General features: G+C 38.7%; 1 protein-coding gene across 1 annotated transcript in view; it reads right to left on the minus strand.

The window, feature by feature from the left end:
- Window positions 1-1,820: 1,820 nt before the first annotated feature.
- Window positions 1,821-23,789, minus strand: part of LOC126473589 (actin-binding protein IPP) — a 61,113-nt gene continuing 39,144 nt past the window's right edge. The window contains exons 7-9 of the mRNA XM_050100738.1: window positions 17,433-17,973; window positions 8,438-8,658; window positions 1,821-2,948 (exon numbers count right to left, since the gene is read on the minus strand). Coding sequence (XP_049956695.1) covers window positions 2,718-2,948; window positions 8,438-8,658; window positions 17,433-17,973 — 993 coding nt within the window. The 3' untranslated portion in view covers window positions 1,821-2,717. The remainder of the gene's footprint in view (window positions 2,949-8,437; window positions 8,659-17,432; window positions 17,974-23,789) is intronic.

Raw genomic sequence — 23,789 nt, forward strand, 5'->3', positions numbered from 1 at the left:
GTGTGCCAGATAACCATAACTTATCCAGTTTGTGTCATAACTTAGAGAATCATGGTAAGAAATGATGCAGTGAACATCAAAGCATAACAAACAGCATATGAGAGGAGTGCAACAGGCATTATACACAAAAGGAACTGCAAAGTGCTTGTTGGTAGTTTATAGAAATCCTTTCTCAAAAGACAAGTGACGGGCATTGTGGATGTGCAAAAAAGATCACTGTTTCCCACTGCAGATTTTTTTTGTGAAAGTTTATGATTGAAGAGGGAACTTCTAACCAGCTGGTTTTCTGTGCTAGGGAAACACATTCTTCGGCTAAAACAGTGCCCCCATGAGAAGCATTGTGGGGCAGTTTACCCTTCTGCAAGTGTGTGACGACTCTGAAGCCACTTGAAGTCTCCTTGAATGGGAAGCTTGTTTAGGAAATGCTGGGAGCTGTCATCCAGCTGGTCCATGAGAGTGTTTACTACATGTGTGTATGCAAAAATCCATCCACGATGACTGGCCACCAATGATATATTTTACGCACTTACAGGACAGTTAAGCAGAATGTTGGGCAGCCTGGATCAAGAAAACAAGAGGAGGAAAACTGACCAGGAAAACTAGTGTACTGGCTGAAACTGATACATTGTCAGCCAATGATAAGATTTTACAACAAAATTTCAGCACTCTGGAAGTACAAGAGTGGGAAGGCCTGGATCAAACCCAGAGACTCTCTTCGGTAGGGTTATGAGATTCGGTGATCACAATTGGTGGACTATTTCAGTGGAGACACTCAGCGACGAATGAGGCTTCATGGTGATTCTTTTGAGACACTTCATATTGACACTTCATCTTAATACTTGTAAGTCAGGACTTGCCCTTGGTACTGATCTGATCCCTGTAATGACTTCAGTCTACTTCATGTTGTTCTGATTCTGCTACCAGACTTTGATGGATTTCATTCCAGCCCAGTGCTTATTCTTACGAGTGTTTGACTTTGTTTTCTGTCTCTCACTTGATGCTGCTTTTTGCATTCTGTTTCCAATACTGACCTGAGTTCTGACTCTCCTGCCACAGAATCATCCTCATGACCACTTTCATCTGGTTCAAATCCAATTCCTTGGGTGACTATTCTGTAATTCAGCTACATGCAAAACTTCAACCCTGCAAGACATACGACTGCTCGTAATTTGATGGCAACATAGCCCTAACCAGAGGACCATGACTCTTTAATTCTCCTGGGCTGCACAAACAGAACAGGCTATTCAACTACCGATAGCTGTCAATCATCCACTGCACACTGCCTGTTCACAGAGATGATGTACAAGACACATGCAGCGCATATCAACGGCTGCCGACAGCCAAATCTACATTGTCAGTGGCAGATCCAAGACTTTGGTGAGATCTAACTGACAAGCAACCCCTCAGAGAGCCAGTTGTACCATGTCTGCCAAATCCAAACAGCTTGAGATACTGTATTTAATACATTTCTTGTTGCTTTCTTTGTTGTCTGAATATTAGTTTTCGCGTTCAACTCTCAGTCACTCTGATATTTTGCATACATGCAGTGAAGATGTGGCTTTCAATTTGGTTAATGATGATCGATTTTGTCACCCAGCAAACAAGAAATTACTTAAATTTTCCCTACACCCCTGCTAAAAATTCCCATCTACATTGTACAGCTTGACATTAGTTAATATTGGAGTTTAACTGCTCACTGTGACTGGTGACAGTGACAGTATATGTCGGTCTATGCCTGTCACATTGTCACCACTCCTCTTAAATCCAGATTCTAAAGTCATCTCATCTAAATTAATTATGGTTATTACATTATGAATCAATTATCATGGTGACATCAAATATTTTATTTTTACAGACATGCATAGATCATATAAAGGTACTTCAGTGAAACTGTGAACACTACAGTGTAACTGCATTCACAAAATAGGACTTTTTCTACCATTGACTTCTTACACGTAAATGAATGAACACACACAAGAAATAAACAGTAGAAAATATTACTTAATGTAAACAAATAATTAAAATCTCTGTAATAATTAATCCAAAGAAACAAGATAATACAGTGATGTTGGTAACAATGTTATCAAACTTTTCAGCGAGATCAAATAAAAAAAAATGTTATGGTGTTAATACACACTTGCTCTCAACTTTCCAAAGGTCATTCATTCATGGGAACATGAAGTATGAAAGTGTAAATTTACAACAAATGTTATTCAATTTCCAAAAATATATAAAATTTTGTGTGCCACTGGTTATTAGTGTTGGAATATTTACAGCAAATTTCAATAAGAAAAGCAAGATAATACTTCATCAATTGAAGTTACATAGCAGATCTTACAACATAGATCATTGTACCTACATTCAAAATTTGCTCCAACATAAAACTAGCTTCTCGTTGTTTTTATACAAACACAATTAACAGATAAAATAATTACAAATGAAAATACTGCAAATTGTACATGTTTCCAACTTTTTAACACAATTCCTTAGAGTCACAGCTCTAAAAGTAGCCTACAGCACCAACTATGCCCTCTAAGACATTCCAGGAGCAATGCAGAAGTGGAAAGAGAATAGGCAATAACAAGGTTGCATATCAGAATAAGATCCAAGCCTAAATGCAGAACAGAATACCATTTTCCAGTCTGTCATAAAACAATGAGTTCCAATTCTTGTCACATTCACTCGCTGGGAAATATTCAATAATTGCATGCTTGCCACTATAAAACCACAGCACCAGCTTCACTACGACTTTCTGGCAATGGAGAGCAGTTGCGCCATGTATCTGATAATGGGTCATAACACTCAACTGATGTTATTGAGAACTGGGCACGGTAAAAATGTACTTCATGAAGCTGGTCGCCACCAATAACGTACAGAAGACCATCTGCTGCAGCTACTGCTGGTGTAGCACGCCCCACCCTCATTGGTGGTACAACAGTCCATTTGTTCTGAAAGAAAAAAAAATCTATAATTTCAGATATGTGCTTTGAGGTCATTTGAGTAAGTCATATTTAATCAAAATGGAAAAAATGTAACGTGAAAGTCTGCAGTGTGGATAACAACAGGCACTATGGGCACATTTACAAATTATGATTTTAAGTGGCAATCTGAAATGGGAATACCTCCATTTGCACTTCCTTTGTACCATTCATGATGGCTTCCCATCAAATAATACAGTCACATCCGAACACCAGATACAAAGATAACATCACTCACATAACTTTTTCAACGCAAAACTCGCCCATGCCAATGCCCCCAATATCTGAATATAGGAATTTACCCAAGAGGACACAGTTTCCACCTTCACATGTCACTCCACCCAGTTGTCTGGAGTCTAACCCTGTCTCTTCCTCTCTGCATTTTTTTTTAATTAGGCTTATCCATATCACTTTATATCTTCCATCAGCTTTCTTCATTACAGTCAATTTAAAATCTCACCTCTCTCTCATCATTTCTTTGTGCCACGATTTTGTGTATTACTCTACCCCCCCCCCCCCCCCCAGTCCATTTAATTTTTATATCATTTTATTTTATACACCATCCAAAACCAATTTACCATGGCACTGTTACACTAATGCTATTGTCATCATCAGTATCACTATAACAAATAATTAAATTATTCAACTTTATTTGTTTGCATTTGTTCATGGTACTGTTTTTAGGTTATGTAACTACACAAAGTTCTGAGACTGATTTTATTCCTGGTGTATAAACAATGTCAACACAGTAACTAGATGGCATCTTGAACAAACAACTGCAAACCCCAATGTGCATTCAGCCAGTCAGCTGTGAGCAGACAGTGTTCAGTAGTGGATGTGTAGCCATAGTGTGTCAACATTATTGTGTCACAAAACACAATGTAGGAACAACTCTAAATCAAGTTTTCAGGGCATTCCCCAGAATGTTTAAAGAAGAAACAAGTTTACAAACCTTCCACAAAACAATAAAGTGCACAAATTCATGAGACAGGGTCTACGCTTTGATGACATACTGACATCCAAGCCAATGTGACACACAAATTGAACAATCGTAAAGAAGGGCTTTTCTGACAGTTTAACATGATTGTTAATGTTTGGGTGTTACACTCAAGTATGGGGAGAGGAGGGGGGGGGGGGGGGCAGAGGAGAGGGTGTGTATTTAGGTATTTAGAAAACCTGTACTTATCTCTACTTTTTTAATAATCCACTCTTGAAATTTTCTGGGCTATCGGGGCATGTATCTCACCTTTATTGGTTGGGGCATGTACCTCACCTTTATTGGTTCTAGTTTCTATGTCCAGAACTTTGGGTTGGTTTTATCAAACAGCAGCTCCAGCTGCACAACACATAGTCCTTTACCAAGTGTTAAATCACAGCAGCGGCCTTGTTATATGTGAGAATGCTGAGGGCATACATCTTCGTGTCAGTACTGCACCGGAAATGAGTGATACAGCCGGCTTCATATTTGCTGTTCTGCCTATGAGCAAACCCTATCCTCCATGAAATAGTGAGATATCCTTACGATACACCCCCGTCCCCCCAACTCTGCACAATCTCCCAAGTGTAAAAGATAGTGTTGTGCACATGTATCTCTCATCCGCTTCCACTGTCATCCTCTTTGTAACTAGTTCATAGTTCTGTAAAAGAAGGATTCAGCATTAATTTTACAGCATTTATTCTACCCTTCCAATACTTCTGTCACATCTGCCAAGCACATTTTCTTATGCAGTCATTGTTCTTACTATTAAATTCCAGTATTTTATTCAATTTTTCAATGCCTTTGAAAGACAACTCAAAATGACTGTGTAAGTTGTTCAAATATTTCTGAAATTTGCATTTTGCTATTGTGTTTTACATTTTATTTGCAAGAATTAAGTACATGTAATCCTGCAAGCATTACAACCAAAATACTTATAAGCCAGCAATAAACAACAAACAGAACATGTCATTTTTCCCCATACAATTACTATGTTTTTCAATCTTTCATCAGATCATCGTAATTTGTATTTGGACGTACAACAACTGTTTTCCCAAATTAAAGAGGCTCTGTACAGATGTATTTTTAATTCTCTTCCAGAACAGTTCCAATGCATAAATAAAAACAGGCTCTCAAGTCACACGACCTTACTCCTTGTAAGTAATTTAAGAGGAGACCACTCACTAAATAGCAGAAGCACTGAGTTTCAATAGGTACATACAAAAGAGAAGAAGAAAAACACACACACTCTCTCTCTCTCTCTCTCTCTCTCTCTCTCTCTCTCTCTCTGATCACCACATTTCATATTTATTATTCATTATTTAATATTGTGTGAAAGAACTGCAGATTACATACCAATTGATACCGAACGTAATGCATCATCAACAAAATCACAAATTTTAATAATTTGCAATATGTTAACATGTTTCCAAGTTTATAATTAGCTAAATGAAAATTGTCAAAAGTAAAAGAATGTTAACTCAATTTTGTATACAGTTATTTTCATATAAAATAATCAGTTTTAAAGTTCTAGGGTATTGGCATTAAAATATAAAGACTGTTTAGTAATGTACAACAAAGTAGAAAGTAACTTGCTGAACTAAAAAATGTAGTGCTTATGCGTTGTAGAAAACTAGAAGTTTTGGGAACTAATTGTTTACAATTCATATTTTTACAAAATTTTGAATGAAAAACAGATCATTTAAGAAAATAAACTGTGTCATAATTTTCCTCATTACTGTGAAACATTATGTTGCACTCAGGTTTTCATGAATACATAATTTTTTGTTTTAACTTTACAAAAGTAATGTTTCCTGAGTTTAGCATTATGGATTATTATGTTTTCATGTAAGGTCTGGTGCAAGGTCAAACAAGTAAATTCAGACACTATATCACAGTTGGCTGCAGCATAAACAAATGAAAACTTGGAGCATACACAACACACAGTGAAGTGCACAAAGCATTTGCTAACTGCTGCAGCGACATTCCTTGTTGGGGCTGGTAGTGTCATAAACATGGTAGTTTAAGCCCACCCTCTACCAGTATCATAACCAACCACAGATTGAACCCCCCCTCCCCTCCCTCACTGTCTATATAGTGTTTGAATATTAGTTGTTAGTACAGCTGTGGCTTAGATACTTCTTGTATTTCGTAGTGTAGTGTAATATAAAACAACTGCATTTTAATATCCTATATAGAATTTGAATTCATCAGTAAAGTGGAATAATCATTGTGAGAAATCGTAAATTTATCTATTCCATCAGGAAAGAATAAATGGGAAGAATATATTCACATATTGTCAAATTATTATTTATGATAAAGACACTTGGACCTCTTTACTCAATGTGGAAGTTAATATTATTTTTGTTCTACAGATATCCGATTAACTGGTTGTATGTGATGATACGTTTTGGGTTGATGTACCAACAAAATCACCTGCTAAATGAGACTACTATATTTTTGCAAAAGACAGATAATTTTCCATTGAAGTAATCAAAAGTTATTTCAGAATGTCCATCCTGAAGAAAGATAAAATAATTATACTGATATTGCTACATATTTCATTATAACACGGCCACAAGATTTTAATTCTCTTGGAAGATTGAATTACTTGAAAACTACAGATGATACCTGAATATTGAAGTGAAATGTGGCAAACTGCACTGCCATTGCAGAGTGGGGCCAGAGAAAATAAGTTTTGGATAAGATCTAGATAATGCAGTGGGTGAGCCTGGTGACTGAAGTCACACACCTTGATTTCAGAATTTGGCACACATTTTTTAATCAAGAGAGTCTTAAAATATAGATGTAATTTGTTTGCTTATTTATTTACCTATCTATGAAATCATGTTCACGATGTGGGACTCTGTCAAGGAGGCACCAATCTGAAGTTGTAGCCAACCTAGCTTTTTTATATATTTTTCTTTTTGGTAGTCTAACAGTATCATTTAATGGACATTTTTCAAGTTCGGAACACAGGAAAGCAATGGGTATTACGATACACTTTCATCAACTCAGCATCTTACCAGGATGATTTAAATAGTAATAAAAAAATGATTTAGCCAGCATAATATCTTGTCTCGCATAAAAATGTTTTGTATTCTCCATGGTGACAAGAATGTGACAGTTGCTCATCCATAATAAGGCAGTGTTATGGCTGTGAATGTGACCATAGTGACACACTGCTAACTTTTGCAGGAACTTATGCTGCATATCAATGGCAGCATCCATTTTCAAACTCACCTCCTTGGGATGAAAATAACACACAGAGTTTCACAAACTTAATACCTCTAAAATGGTGTTAACAGTGTGACCACCCTCTATCGTCCTATCAACAACAAATTAATGTAATCATTGTTACATACAACCTTGCAAGAGATTTTAAGAAGTGAGCATTTTGAAACAAAATATAAATCCTAATTATTGAGCTGGTGTGAATATTATTATTTACATACAACTTTCATCTCAGCCATTTGTAACCACATGCAGAGGGAAAATTCACCTTGTTAGTAAATACTCTGCAAGAGTGATTTCTGAAAATGAACTTCAGAGACATGAGACCTTAACTTTTCCCGGCGAATCGAATGTTCAAATAACTTCCGGGTTTGCTGCCGGGTGACGTCATCAAACACTGCCGATATTTCGACAGGAGCACACCCTGTCATTCTCAAGGCACAAATGCAAGGAAGAAAAAATATGCAAGCAAATTTAATACCTCGGTTCACAGAGGAGAAACAAGGAAGACACCACACACAGAACAAGTGTCAACACAACCAAAGATAACCAACATCAGAAATATCGATAGTTACTATTAATCAACAGGTGAGGTAGCACTAATTCTGTCCCTCTGTTTTTTAATGAGAGACAGAGCCGGATTCCAAGCACCATTTAAACAAAATCCACCATCTCTGTAAATAGGGTTGTTCGATAGTCTGATTTCAACAGCTTCCTTAATAATTTGCTCGAGCAAATTCGCTATTGCAGAACATTGCCTTGACACCGGTCATCCCATGGAATACAACAACACGGAGATTCTGGCTTGCACGTCTAGCTATTGGGATAGTGTTGTTATGGAAGCTGTTGAAATCAGACTATCAAGCAACCTTATTAACAGAGATGGTGGATTTTGTTTAAATGCTGCTTGGAATCCGGCCCTGTCTCTCATTAAAAAACAGAGGGACAGAATTAGTGCTACCTCACCTGTTGATTAATAGTAACTATCGATATTTCTGATGTTGGTTATCTTTGGTTGTGTTGACACTTGTTCTGTGTGTGTTGTCTTCCTTGTTTCTCCTCTGTGAACCGAGGTATTAAATTTGCTTGCACATTTTTTCTTCCTTGCATTTGTGCCTTGAGAAAGGCAGGGCGTGCTCCTGTCGAAATATCGGTGGTGTTCGACGACGTCACTTGGCAGCAAACCCGTAAGTTATTTGAACTTCAGAGACTTTTGAAGACTCTTTCAGGTTATAAAGCTGGTAGTTACCTCTTGGAAGGAATATTTTTCCACCGACTGCAGCACTTCATTATGTCTATTAGTGCCCCCTACAATATAAAGATGGTCATTCAGGACTGCAACACCCATCTGACTTCGGGGAACCGACATAGGTCGCAAATTTGCCCATTCCTTAGTTACAGGATTATAGCTGTAGAGCTCTCTTCCATGGCGGCTACGATGTGTACATCCACCAACCATGTAGATCAAACCTAAGGAGAAAGAAAAATAGTGAGTTTAATAGTTTCTAGAATAACAGGAAACAACAAATGCAAAACCATTAATTTAGCATTCATTAGAGCAACAAATCTAAATCATGGCAGTGTTTCACTAGACACAGATCCTTGGATTAACTATGTAAGTAGTAGGTGACACACTATAATTATCAGTACTGCAGTGGGTTTTATTACTTATCATGGACATCTAAATGATACTTACCTTCAAAAACACGAGTGTATAACTAGAAATTTGCAGAAATTTCCAGTGTCATCTAACAATGTAAAGCATTGTGCTACAGTATGGCCTAAAAAATGGCATCTGACAAAACAACAATGTGATTCTGTAGGAGAACAGAGGAGAGGTCATGGAAAGTACGACAATGAATTTCTACAGAATTGTCTAGAAACAGCTACAGAATCCACATTTTAAAAGAATATAAAGATTCTCTGCCAGAAGAATAATATTAAATAGATTACAGCATAATCAGAGCTGTGTGTAAACATCCCAGCATGGAGCTTATAGAATCCACTCATTTAACAAAACACCACACCATTTAAATTAGAAGTGTTGGAACATTATCTGACCTTACATTCTGCAGAATGTATACTTCTCATTTGTTGTCAACAAATAAAATATATTCAATGGTGATTTGCAATCATTACACCACCAACATAATAAACTGCAAGACTCATCTATCTTGAGGCAATTCAAAGAACTCCACGTAGCTAAAGTAACTGAGAGGTAGCTGGGCATTCCAGCCATTTATCACCCCAGTGGTAGAAATGTGTTACTTGTGATTAATAAGCGTATTACTTCATGCAAAGCTCACACAGGTGAAGCAGGTTCCAGGATCTGCTGCTGGATCACACTGAGTACATTTCACAATATTTCATCAAGGCAATAGTTTGACATCATCACTGTGCGGAGACTGGCACTTGCTACTTGCCTGTGGTAACCAGTTGCAATTACCTGGTGATGTCGAGTAGTTGTCTTGAAGAAAAATCATGATCCAGTGGCAGTCCCTTGAGCGCATTTGGAACAAATCAATCTGTATGTAATGTCAAAAATCATAATTTCTCTTGCGTTATTCTCACAATCCTTATATGAAATATACATATATTACACATATCCATATATTACACAGTCTTCATTGATACCAGTCTTCTAAATTCACGAAATAAGGTGTCATGAGAATAAAGTTACCTCTCTTTTTGGAATTACCATGAAAGTTAATGCTAATCTGCTATAATCTTATGAGCATGGGTTACGCTAATCTGCTACAATCCCATCAGCTTATCTCTGAATCTGTTTATGTCAGCTGAATTTGTTGCATGTCAGCTGAATTTTTTGTATGTCTGCTGTGATGCCTCCTAGGTAAGTACCAAATGCTGAAGTGAAATTCCAGAACTGGTGACACTAGTATCCTGTATGGAGCATATTCTGAAAGTGTGGGTCATTTGTTTATATTTAAATGACGGCAGCCCACAATGAAGTTACACGAATGCGGTACCTTCTGTTGATTATTTACGAAGCAGTAGCAGGCACTGTTTTGATTTGGTTGTTGTTTGAGTGTGGGTCAAACCAGATAACAATGATGGCTTCAACAACTGTTGCTCCCAAGAGTTGCTAAGTGTGTGATGCAACTGAATTTGTATGGGCAAAAGGATCTACCCCTGCCAAAATTATTCAGGAGCTGTGCATAGTTTAAAGGCCTACAGTAATGGGTGGACAAAAGATTAGACAGTATTCAAGGCTAAAACTGATCATACAAAGTGAATTATGAACAACAAAGCACGTGATGAACAACAAAGTGCATGGCGAACAGCAAAGTGGCAGCCCAGTATCCAAACTGATGAAATCATGAAACAAGTGGACCAAAACCAGGGATCACCCTAGTGTAGATATGGGCAGCAAATGGGAAAATCCATTGACATAAGCAACTACGCAAAGCCTGTGAACAAGTAATTTGAAAACAGTAAAAACGGTACATGCTACTGTCACGAGCATCTATGGAAAGAGGTAGAAGCACAGTGAAACTACCAATAGGTGCTAAATGGTTGGATGTCCTTGGCTCTTCACTCGAACATGGGATTCAGAGGCCTGTCTGCTCTGTGAAGTAGGATAGCTGGTAATCTGTGGTATCTCTGCTGAGAGCACAATGCTGGCACATGCACAAGTGTTTCAGAGCACACTGGTCATGGAGTTCCATAGCAGATCACTCCAACATGTTCACATGTTGACCCAACAACGTCGTCAATTACAACTGTGGTGGGCATAGGACCATCGGGATTCAACCATTGATCAATGGAAATGTGTTGGCTGTTCAGGTGAATCTCATTTTTCCTACACTAGGTTGATGGTCATCTCCACAAACCCCATCATCGAGGTGACCAGTAGCTCAAAACATGCAGTGTGCCATGGACACAGGCAGGCGGGAGCAGTATTATGCTATCGGGGACATTCTCTTGTGCTTGCATGAGACCTGTGACAGTTATCGAAGGCATACTGACAGCTACAAACCAGCTACATCTATTCATGTTTGATGTCTTCCCAGATGACAGAGATGTCATTTTTCATCAGTATAATTGTCGATGTCTTGGAGACAGAATCATGGTAGAGTGGTTTGAGGAGTATTATAGTGAACTCATCTTGATGTCTCATGACCAAATTCACTTGATGCAAATCCTGTGGAACCTATCTGGGTTGCTATCGGGCACCATCACTGCCTACACATATTAACGGCCTGCTATTTGCACGAATTACATGACATGTGCTTAGACATCTAATGCCACGTATCTCCACAAACCAACCGAGAAACTGCCGAATCCCTGATGTATTTTATTCCAAAGACAGACAAACAAGCTATTAAGTAGACGGTCATAACGTTTTGGCTCATCAGTGTGTGTCCAAGTGAGCAGCACTTACATAAAATAAACAGCAAATTAAGTACGAAAAAATTTATGATCAGTGCAAGAAAATGACACAGATTCTGAGCTACCAGCACAATCCCACAATGAGGCAGTTACCTATGAGATAATTGGTGTTCAATAAGCGGTTGATCAGGGATCTGATGCAACTGCACTGTTTAATGCTTTGAGTGGGTCTTTACTGTGAGTGATACAATGAAAAGTTGATATTATTGCTGTTTTATTCAACAGTGATTTATCTCATATAATTAAGTTTATTTTATCACTGTTTAGTTACTATAAGATTAAACAGTGATTTTGCTGTATATGTTTATCTTGATAACAAAAAGACTGCTATTCTTTCTGTGTGTAATGAAAAACAGTGCATCTGATTGAGGGTTAAAGATAATCTTGGTCTGAGAGCACTGGGAATTTATAGTATTCCTTGTAAGTGTGACAACGAACCAGGTGAAAAAAAAAAACTATGGTCAGTGCAAAAAAAATGACTCAGATTCTGAGCTACCAGCACAATCCCACAATGATGCAGTTACCTACGAGATAATTGGTGGTCAATAAGGGACCAGTGATCTGATGCGACTGCACTTTTTAGTGGTTTGAGTGGGTCTTTACTGTGAGGTAACATCTGTATGTGGCCACAGAGTGATACAATGAAAAGTTTATGTTATTGCTGTTTTATTCAACAGTGATTTATCTCACACAATGAAGTTTATTTTATCGGTGTTTAGTTACTATAATTTTAAACAGTCGATTATGCCTGTATAAGTTTATCTTGTTAACAAAAAGACTGCTATTCTTTATGTGTGTAATGAAGAACAGTGCATCTGATTGAGGGTTAAAGATAATCTTGGCCTGAGGGTGCTGGGGATTTATAGTATTCCTTGCAAGTGTGGCAAATGTTATGTGGGCCAGTCTATATGGACTGTTGCTGATCATTGTATCGAGCACCAGTGTCACATTAAATACAAGTATTTGGAAAAATTGGCAGTAGCTGAGCACATCATGATGTTATCCAGCCAATCAGAAGCCATCCTCTAGGTACAGAAGTTGGAGCCTCACCAATTGGATAACAGTCAGACTTAGCCCCTGACAATGATGATAGAGACAAGCATACAAAGCTTGGGATTTTATCTGAATTTGACACTACAAGTAAATCATGAACTTTTTATGCATTACCTTTCAATATTTAATGCACTACATTAAATATTTAAACAAAGTGACAAAGTCCAGGAGTTCCTCACTGATCTTTTAACTGGATGTTATTGAGTATTTTCTCTTTATTATAAGCAATAGTTGACATTTGTCCACAATTAAGGAAAGCTGCAATTCTATATACAAGCGCAAAATCCTAAGTCATTCTGCATTTCCTTATGATAATTCAGCATGGTACTTAGCTTCAGGCAACAGCACTTGTGTGTGTATGTGTGTGTGTGTGTGAGAGAGAGAGAGAGAGAGAGAGAGAGAGAGAGAGAGAGAGAGGGAGGAGAGAGAGGAGGTAGGTAGGAAGGGAGTGGGAGGGGGGAAGGGAGGGAGCGAGAGGGGGGAAGGGAGGGAGTGGGAGGGAGAGGGAGAGAAGGGGAGGAAACAAAATGAAACTACATGGGGTAGGAGGGTATGCGATGTTATTTCAATGATTAAAAAGAACTAGAGTCCACTTATCTGTATGATATTGCATCCCATCTGGCCTGAGTGAATGCACTGATCATTGGGAAGGATATCCTAAAGCTGTTGTATCCTCTCCCAAGGCAAGCTGGCCCACAACTGTTGTAAATGATCCTTAATATCCTGGATACTGGCACTGGGATGGAGTTGACATCTGAGCTGGTCTCACACTTTCTATTGGGATAGATCTGGGGATCTCACTGGCCACAGGAGTACCTCAACATCATGCAAACAGTTGATGGTGACACAGCCTATGTGCAGATTAGAATTGCACTATCGAAAAATAGCACCACAATACTCCCTCGCGACAAGTAATACATGAGGACTCAGGATGTCTGTGACATACTGCTGTGCCATCAGAGTTCTCTCAACCACTACCAGTCATGCCCTGAAGTCACAGCCGATGGGTTACCACACCGTGACAGTAGGAGTAAATATTGGAAGAGTGGGGCAGGTCACTGCTGTACTCTTCAATGATGGTCATCCAGGGTACTGCAGAACTGTGATTGTTCACTGAATACCATGTGATGCCATTCATCTGCAGTCCGTGCTTCCCAGTCACAGCACCACTTCAAATGCTGCAGTTTGTGTTGTGGCAATCTATGAATGGGATGGTAATTCCCTAGTCTCGCTGCTGCTAATATCCGAGCAATGGCGGAATGACACAGAACACTGCAGGAGTCCATTACCTGTTCTCGGATAGCAAGTGCAAATGTGAAGAGATTATGATGCTTTTAGTGAACAATACACCAATCCTTCCTTGCAGTGGTTGTCCCCAAATCTTGACGATGTGTATGCCTGCAACATTAGGCCACTGTCACATCTGAATGCCCCACAAACCTTGATCATGCACGATTTGACCAGTTGGACCAATGGATACCGACAGGCCCTTTTAAACTCATCTGGTGCTGATAATACTATCTCTTATGGCATTGCTGTGTCCTTCAAAGTGATCACTCAACATCTGATGCTGTTCCCACTCCTATATATCCGGCCAAGTCTGGTAACAACATTCAACATGAAAAACACTAATGCAATCTGGTTGCCACTCTACCTGCCACACGAAATTGCAGGTCTAATTGTTTACGTAACCACAGACAGCTGACATCCAACCACGTCTTCTGGGTGCTATGACACCTAATTCTAATGAAAACTAATGTCCCAGAAACTCCTGACAACATAACCAATAAATAGCCTGCAGTTTAGAACTAAGTCATCAGAAATTAGAGATTTAAAAATAATGTGAAATATCACGAGGTACTTAAAGCAATTCACATGAATATTATATGCTTGGATTTACATAAAAATTTTAATTGGAAGTCAGATTTATAGATTACTTAGTAAAGAGATCAAATAGGATTTGCAACTTTTATATTTTTATTTTATCTGATACCCCTCATATGGACATCAGGAATGTATTTGGTATGTCACAGTGTTCTGAGATAATTAAACAAAGATAATAATATTACAGGAGGAAACGAACACTAAATTTATGTTGTCCACGAAAGAAAAAGACATCATCTGTTATTTTAAAATACTAACCATTATTTCCTTTGTAATTTTGATTTTGTTTTGCAAAATATCACACACTTGCAAATGTTTGCCTGAAGCACAAGATAAAATTTTAAATTTACCACACACCACTTAAAATGTTTCATCCATACATCACCATCTATGGTGCCTACAATTTGCAATGAAATAAAATGTAGAAGTATATTTAATGTATAAACTGAATTCACAGAAAATATTAATTCATGTATTTTCAGTAGAGGAAATCTATTATTTCACTGAAACTTTCATTGATGACAGTTTTATATACTGAAGGAGAAAGTAAGAATGTTAGTCACTATATTACATGAAATTTCTTGAAACTTGTCAATAAAGTTTCTTAACTCATATTTTGGTACAATCACTCTGATTTGCAACACACTTCACCCACAGTTTTCATGGACCAGTGAGAGGAGTCCTTGGAATTTTGATCATTTGGCAGACTTCAACTGTGTAACCAATATGTCACCATAGTATGCATTAAACAAAGGTTCGCTATGCTCCTGAAAATCGATTCACATAATGCCCTTGAAACCCCACAAGACTGCCAGTATGACTTTGGGAATTGACAGCTGTGACTCTTTCCATTCTGTCAATAATCTCTTACTATTCGATTCCTCTCCCACAATTTCACTGGGAAAAGCATCTCTTCCCCACACATAATGGTCCAAGTGCTCCTGAAGCAACACGTTTAGTATCTATTACTTGCTCACTTTCCTATATCCGTAACTTTAATGAATAATACTGCATGCAGATGAGTGAAACATATTGATTCTGCTGGCAATACAGATCAACTACTTGCCTGCAGTCTCACTGACACACACACACACACACACACACACACACACACACAGACAGACAGAACTTACAATCAACAGTTTGTTGATGAAATAGTTTCTTAGTCTCTTCACTCTTTTTAGTTGTTGTTTTTACCAAAACAACTCTCTCCATTCTGAACTTTTGTTCTGCTATAGAGTCCAGACACACACACTCTTTCTGACAATGAACAGAAACATCATTTTCTCTTGTATGGTAGCCGGCCGCAGTGGTCGAACAGTTCTAGGCGCTTCAGTCCGGAACCGCACAACTGCTACGGTTGCAGGTTCGAATCCTGCCTTGGGCACGGATGTGTGTGATGTCCTTAGGTTAGTTAGGTTTAAGTAGTTCTATGTTCTAGGGGACTGATGACTTTAGATGTTAAGTCCCATAGTGCTCAGAGCCATTTGAACCATTTTTCTTGTATGGTTAATACTGACCACCATTAGGCAAATGCTACTGGTCATCTGCCATGACACCTTTGCGGCACATTGTGATATAGCAGTTTGCCAGTATTGCAATAATATTTACACTACAATAATTACTGTGTCAGCTATGGATAAGGATTATGCTCTGCAAAAAAATGAGCAATTACTTTTTATCTTCGTTTGAATTGGAAGCTTCTAAATGAAATGCCATTTTGTAACCAGTGACGTTAACAATGCACACTTGGTACTTACATGTTCCACTTCCACTTACGGCTTAAGTTTAAACACACTATGGCAACAAAACACTGAAATCTCACAGTTGTCATTGTTTCAATAAAACAGCTCTACTTTATATTTCATGGCACTGCCTCTCAGGATTGTCTGGAAATTCTCATTTGTTAGTGCATCTGTACTTGGCACTCTGCTTATCTCCATGAAAGCCAACTGACTCCCGCCCCCTCCCCCAATGAAAAAAAAAGTTATGAATTTATGAGCACAAAAATGTTTGTTACATCCACTCCATTATACAATCTGTCTTTGCTCCAAGTCTGAATGACAGCCCATGGGTGCACATTGACTGTTCCATCTCTTCCATCATGGACAAAGAATAAAGCGACAAACAGACAACACCATCCCATAGACATGACAATCCTATGATGTTGCAAAAGTTACATAAACTTATTGCAAGGTGAAAGATAAACTTGTTGCAACTCATGAAACACACACACACACACACACACACACACACACACACACATATATATATATATATATATATATATATATATATATATATATATATATATATTCCACGTGGAATGTTTCCTTCCATTATATATATATATATATATATATATATATATATATATATATATATATATATATATAACAATTGTTCAACAATCCTGAACCATTGTATGTGCCCAATGTATTTCAAGAAGTAGAGCCATTTTACCTACGAATTCACTATGGACTCTCTTAAAATTATTTGCTTATATTTTACAGGCAATTTATCTGGCGATTGTTTCTCTTCCAACAACGCAAGTTGTCCATTTCATTTTTGATAATTCTGAAAATAACTCCAGTATTAAAATATCTGATGTAACAGAGTAACAACTAAATAACACATCTCATGAATAACATACAGCAGCAGTGTTGGTGAAGTGGGAGGGTAAGTGGGAGGGGTGAGTTTTAGCAAACAATCACAGTTCTTCATCTTTTGTTAGCTGGTTTTACTTGATTTCTTTGGTAATGGCAAACACATGAGGTAAACATTTATGTGGTGCTTACATGTTCCACTTTCACTTATTTATTTTTGTAGTTGTTAACCATCCACCTGTAAAGAAATCAAGAAATGTGCAAGAGCTACTTTGATTATGAAATACTCACCTTCATATGATACAACACCCATGCTGAAACGAGCTTCAGGCAGGTTTCCTTCCAGTTGCCACTCATTTTGCATGGGATCATATCGCTCAATGGAGTCACCAATGTCTTCACCAACCCAGCCACCTAGAGCATACAGGTGACCATCCAGAGCACACAGCCCAAACTCACAGCGCGGCACCACCATGCTTGCAATTTTTGACCAACTATTGTCAGCAGGATTATAGACTTCTCCATTTGCCAGTATTTGGGAATCCTGTTCACCTCCAACAGCAAAAATATGCCCATTCAGAGTAGTAACACCAGGAAGGATTCGACTGATGCCCATTGAAGCTGCAAGTTCCCACTGCTGTAGAAATGTGTTGAATTTTGCCACAGAGTTGAAGGTGCATTCTGACGAACGGGTCCATGACACCTCTAACTCACGCTTTGAGCCACCAATCACATAGATGTCCTTCTTTGCACACATTCGTGGTTGAACATTCAAAGGTACGAGGCTGCCTCGTTTTGTCATTAGGTCCTTACGGATAGAACGTAATGCCACCTGCCATGAGATGTATTGAGCATTTCAGTGTGAAAAAATAATGTAAGCAAATTAAGTTATATATAGCACATCACAGTAACTCTGAATAAGAAGAGTTTAGTGAAAAATTGTTTGAATTGCAGGGAGGTATGGAGTAAACTCTAAAGGTGTCGTTTACAAGGACTAACTAAGTAATGAAATGCTAAACAGCATTTACAACAGTAATACTACACTGAAATGAGTTGTAATAGAAATATACATGCAACAAACATAGCAAAAATTCAGGAAAATACATGAATTATATTATAAACTATTCCTGATAACTTTACAAATGAATATCATAGTAAAAAAAATCCACCATGTCATTTAATACTACAAGCTACATCTGTCATGAGTTCTGATGTTTCCTGTTGGTAATGCATCAGTGCATTTTTACACACACCATTCCTTCATCACTCAATCAAACATGTGACACAGATTAATGCAATCAGTTGCTCACTAATGAGACCATAGATTATTTCTGCAGTTGTAGAATAGCAACAAGGAACAAAGCCACTCTAGCCGTAAGTCATTTCTTTATAAACATCAGCCAATGGTTTCAATCTTCAATGAGGTGCATTTTAAATCATAACAGAACTAAAATTAAAATGGGGACAAGTAGCATCAAATCGATGATAAGTATACAGAAAAAAAGACGTACAAAATGTTTGTATTATTCTGTTAAAATACACTATTTAATAACATAAACAAGCTGAGATTATAAGTCCAAAATACAGTCAAGACATTGTTGATGAATATCTCTGTACTTTATCAAGAGAAGGACTGACGTGGAAATTTTTTGTTTTGTATTTTATTTGGATTAGGCCTTTAATTATTACCCTTACTATTAAATTATTTGACTTTTGATCTAATTCTGTTATCATGTCACTAAATACTGTTTTTAACAGAATTATTGGAATGTTTCATGTTTTAAGTAATTGTCATTTTACTCTTATCATGTATGTAAATTTCCTCTAAACTTATCACTGATGTCATACTACTGACTCTCACTTCTTATCCACATTCTGTTACCATTGAAAATGGCTTTACTGAAAGCTGAAAGCAATTACAGATATGCAGACAAACCACTTACAACTGGCTTTTATTTTTTCTTCATTAGTACGCCGTTTTGATCAAAAATTTGTGGAGACTCCACTGAAATTACTCTTCAAATGTTATGCTGTGCATAGGAGGGTATATAACTGAAGAGACAACTCATTAATGTCACAGATCTCTTTTCTTCACGAATTAGTCAGCTCAGAGCAATGAGTTTCAACAAAGCATGATTCTTGAGTCTCTCATGATCAGGCATTCTGTCAAGAGAGGTTTCCCAGGTATTTCAGATTCACAGGTGCACTGAGACTGAGAATTGAAAGCATATGGGAAGAAACTGAATCGAACAGATGCACAAATGCTTAGACATCAACACATCTAAGACAGGTATCAGAGAGTGTAGCTTAAACACTGAAATTCTGCAGCTATGGGATTTCATACTATGCGAGGAACACAAGAGCCTAGTCTATTTTCATAGCAAAAATAAGACCCAGTTACTAGCAAATAATAGGCTATAAAAATTACTTGTCTTGAATGAGATGAGTTTTATATTGGTCTGTCAGGCAGAGGCACAGCAGCTATGTTGGCTGAACATGAATACAGTTGGAGAATGCATAATTGTGATGCAACATTTGCTGAGCATGTACTGAGTGATGGTCACAGGTGTTAGCCACAGACCGACATAGCAAACAAAGGCCAATAACTCAACTTATTGGAAGCCCTGGAAATCAATAAAAATCTGGCCGGGAGTCCAGATTTAACACTAAATGACCAAACACAGCCCAATACTTTCCCCCTTCTAAACTTCCACTTAATCCTCACAGTTTCCCAATGCTTCCTGCACTGTCTGTTCCTTTCTATTCCTTCATTTTCTGTATTTGTTTACCTTAATGTGACTGCTTTTCTACTCAATGTATTCTGTTGTCAATTGTCCATTCTATCTTTTATTCTGTTTCTGTGTCATTTTCCATATGTAATACCTATACAAAATATTCTTTAGTAATCTTGTCAAGTAGTAATTTTCCTTTATTAGGATTGTTAATTTAATTTAAAATGTAATATATGCACTGTTTTGTGAGCTTAGAGATACTGTCTTCCTGGTTTCCTCCATTTATATTTATTTACTGTTCAACTACTTACCTTTTTAACTGCATATCCCTGCCACTATCAAAGATGACATTCACTGTGTTCATGCCTAGATTGAGTAAAATCTTTTCCAATATTGTTTGCAAATACTGTAACTCCTTTAATGATGACATACAGTTACAATATGATGATGACCTAGTACACAAAAACTGGTTAAGTAAATAACTGAATCCTGTACAATAATGACAACATTATGAAAAGGACAGATTGCTACCCAGCAAATAGAGCAGACATTGAATTGCACACAGACACAAGAAAATGACTGCTACACACCTGATCTTTCAGCCACAAGGTCTTGCTCTAAGGCAGAAAAAACATGTGCATTCACATAAGCACAACTCACACACAAATGACCATTGAGGTTGGACTGTGCACAGCAATGTGCATAATGGGAAAAGCAATATGTGGGTGGTAGGGGCAAGGAAGAGGCAGGGCTGGAGAGGAGGGAGAGCAGCACAGGGCTGAGGGAAATCGTAGGGCACTTGTGGGAGCAGGCAGTAATGTGGTGCAGACAGAATAGGCCTGCCACGTGTGCTGAGGAGATTTGAGGGTGGGAAGAGGGGGAGAAGGGGGGGGGGGAGGAGCTGAAAAGGACAGAAGTAGAGGAAGGGAAAAAGATTAGTGGATGCATTGGTGGAATAGACGGCTATGGAGTGTTGGAGTGGGAGCAGGGAAGAGGATAGGTGGATGACAGACAGGGACTAGCAAAGATTAAGGTCAGTGGGGTAACAGGAATGTAGGATGTGAAATGAGGCAATTTCGGAGACTTGACTGGTTCTGTACATAGCCTGACACAGCAAATGAAAATTTGTATCAATGTTGAGAATCGAACCCAGGTTTCCTGCTTACTAGATAGGAGTGCTAGCCACTAAGCTACATTAGCACAGCAGTTCACACAACCGCACAATTACCATGGCATGTCTCTCTGCTTAGTCCAAAATCTCACGCTGCCCCAGTCAACTTTAAATTCCCCCTTATACACGAACAGAACTGCCGAGTCTCTCCATGTTCTGGAGTAGCACTTCAGCGTTGAACGTAAATGGGGGATCTAGCCTGAAACCCAGGTACAGGTACTTTTACAAATGAAATGACACAATTTCAGAGACTTTACTAATCTCATACAGATATGATATTATGTGCATAGACTGAAGAGGTGAGTGAAAATTTGTATCAAGGCTGGGAATCGAAACCCGATCTTCTGCTTACCAGGCAGGTATGTTAGCCATTAGGCCACCTTGACATAGCAGTTCGGACAACTCCACAGATTACCCTGGGACGCCTCCCTTCTATATCCAAATTCTCACTGCTGCCCTAGTCAACTTTAAAATCCCCATTACACAGAACATGGAGAGCCTCAGCAATTCTGTTCATGAGTAAGGGAGAATTCAAAGTTGACTTGGATAGCAATGAGAATTTGGATCGAAGAGGGAGACATACCAGGGAAATCTGTGCAACTGTGCCAATCACTGTGCCAAGGTGGCTTAGTGGCTAGTGCACCTACTTGGTAAGCAGGAGACCTGTGTTCGATTCCTGGCCTTGGTACAAATTTTCACTCGCCACTTTAGTCTATATACATAAAATGAACAATATATTGCAGTGCAAGTTTCCACCTGCCCAGTTCAGGAAAGCAGTTGTTGATAGGAATGATCGTGATTTTGCAGGCTGTGAAACAGACACTGAAGTGAAACATGTTGTGTTCGGCTGCATGGCCAGTACCTAGATGGTCCAGTTGTGTCTTGGCCACAGTTTGCTGTTCGCCAATCATGTGGAGAGACGGCTTGTTGGTTTCCATGGTTATGTAGAGAGCAACATAGTGGTTGTAGCTTTGCTTGTAGACCATATAACTGCTTTCACAGGTAGGCCTGCCCTTGATGGGATAGGTGATGCCTGTGGCCATACTAGAGCAGGTGGTGGTTGGAGGATGTATGGGACAGATCTTGCATCTAGGTCTAATGCAGGGATATGATCCATGAGGTAAATGGTTTGGAGCAGGGGTGGGTTAGGGTTGGACAAGGATATTGCATAAGTCTGGTGGGTGGCAGAATACCACTATGGGAGAGTGGGAAGGTTAGCAGGTAGGATATTCCTCATTTCAGGGCATTATGAGACATAGTCAAAACCATGGTGGAGAATATGATTCATTTGCTCTAGTCTTGGACTCGTCCTGCCTCATTCTCATGCACTTTCATGTGTTCTTTATTGTACTTTCCTGTATCACATAAACTTCTTGTACCTCAATCTACTAACCCCTCCTTTTCTCCTCCCCCCTCTATCTTCCTTTATTCCAGTACACATATACTAACCTCACCTCATTCATTTACATCTGCTCTCCCCTCTCTTCACACATATCCACCCACCAACCTGCATCCTACATTATTGTTTTTTATTGATTTTTCTCTTTGATCTCACTGTATTTTTAAATCAATTTTAGTCCAGAATGAGATTTTCACTCTGCAGCGGAGTGTGCGCTGATATGAAACTTCCTGGCAGATTAAAACTGTGTGCCCGACCGAGACTCGAACTCGGGACCTTTGCCTTTTGCGGGCAAGTGCTCTACCGAGTTCGAGTCTCGGTCAGGCACACAGTTTTAATCTGCCAGGAAGTTTCAATTTTAGTCCACTTTGACCTAGTACTGTTGGCCCTGCTCCCTAAGGTTTCAGCTTTGTCCCCCACAGTTCAATTGTCCTGTCTTTTTTGCAATTTTTTTTCCATGCATTTTATATGTTTTGTGCATTTTTACAATTTTTTTCACACGCATTTTTATGTAATTTACATATTTTTTATCCTCCACCATGAACCCTTGCTCCTTCCATCTGCACCAACAAAGAAAAGTTTTCTTATACCTAACCACAATCCAGTCCCACATACTGTTTCTGTGTTGTTACCTAGCTCACGGAATCCTCCCAAATGGCCTTACCATCAAATTACCCATCTCTGGCTGCAACTGCTTCTTCCACAATGAGCTCCATCTGTTCAAATTATGCCAGTCCATAGCCCTCACCAACCTAGACCTGCAAAAACCAAGTAAACCAGGCCCAAACCACCTCCACCTCATCCTCTCCACCCGTAAAATTCTCCTGCTCTGCAATCCCAAATTCCTGCTTCCCATCTCTGACACTGACACTCTTGCCCTCCAAGAACTAGAGCAGCATGCACAGCAACACCTCAAAAAACCTATATGCCTCTTACTCCTGCCTTGGAGTGCCACTATCCAGCACCTCTACAACCATGTCCAAACCTCCCCCACATACCCTCACAGTTGAAAAACCCTGCTTCACGCACCTATTACATTTACCACACCCTCAGAAACTCCCTCCCACCACTATACTGAATCCAGAACCTAATCTGACACCAAACATAGTCATGAAGCTTTCCCTCAGCAGCCTTCGCCCCACAGAAGTATCAGTCTTTTCCAAAGGACTTACTTTTCGCCCCATTCACAAATTTAATCATGTTGTACTTCTTAAAGCTCTTCTTCCTTCTCCCAGTTCCTACAGTGGAAACACTTTTTACCACCAACCCTACCCATGAGTCTTAACCTAAAACCAATGCTGAACCTTGTTTCACTCAGTTCACTACTCCTACATAGACAACAACCA

This window comes from Schistocerca serialis, chromosome 1 (genome assembly GCF_023864345.2).
Source record: "Schistocerca serialis cubense isolate TAMUIC-IGC-003099 chromosome 1, iqSchSeri2.2, whole genome shotgun sequence".
Classification (NCBI taxonomy): domain Eukaryota; kingdom Metazoa; phylum Arthropoda; class Insecta; order Orthoptera; family Acrididae; genus Schistocerca; species Schistocerca serialis.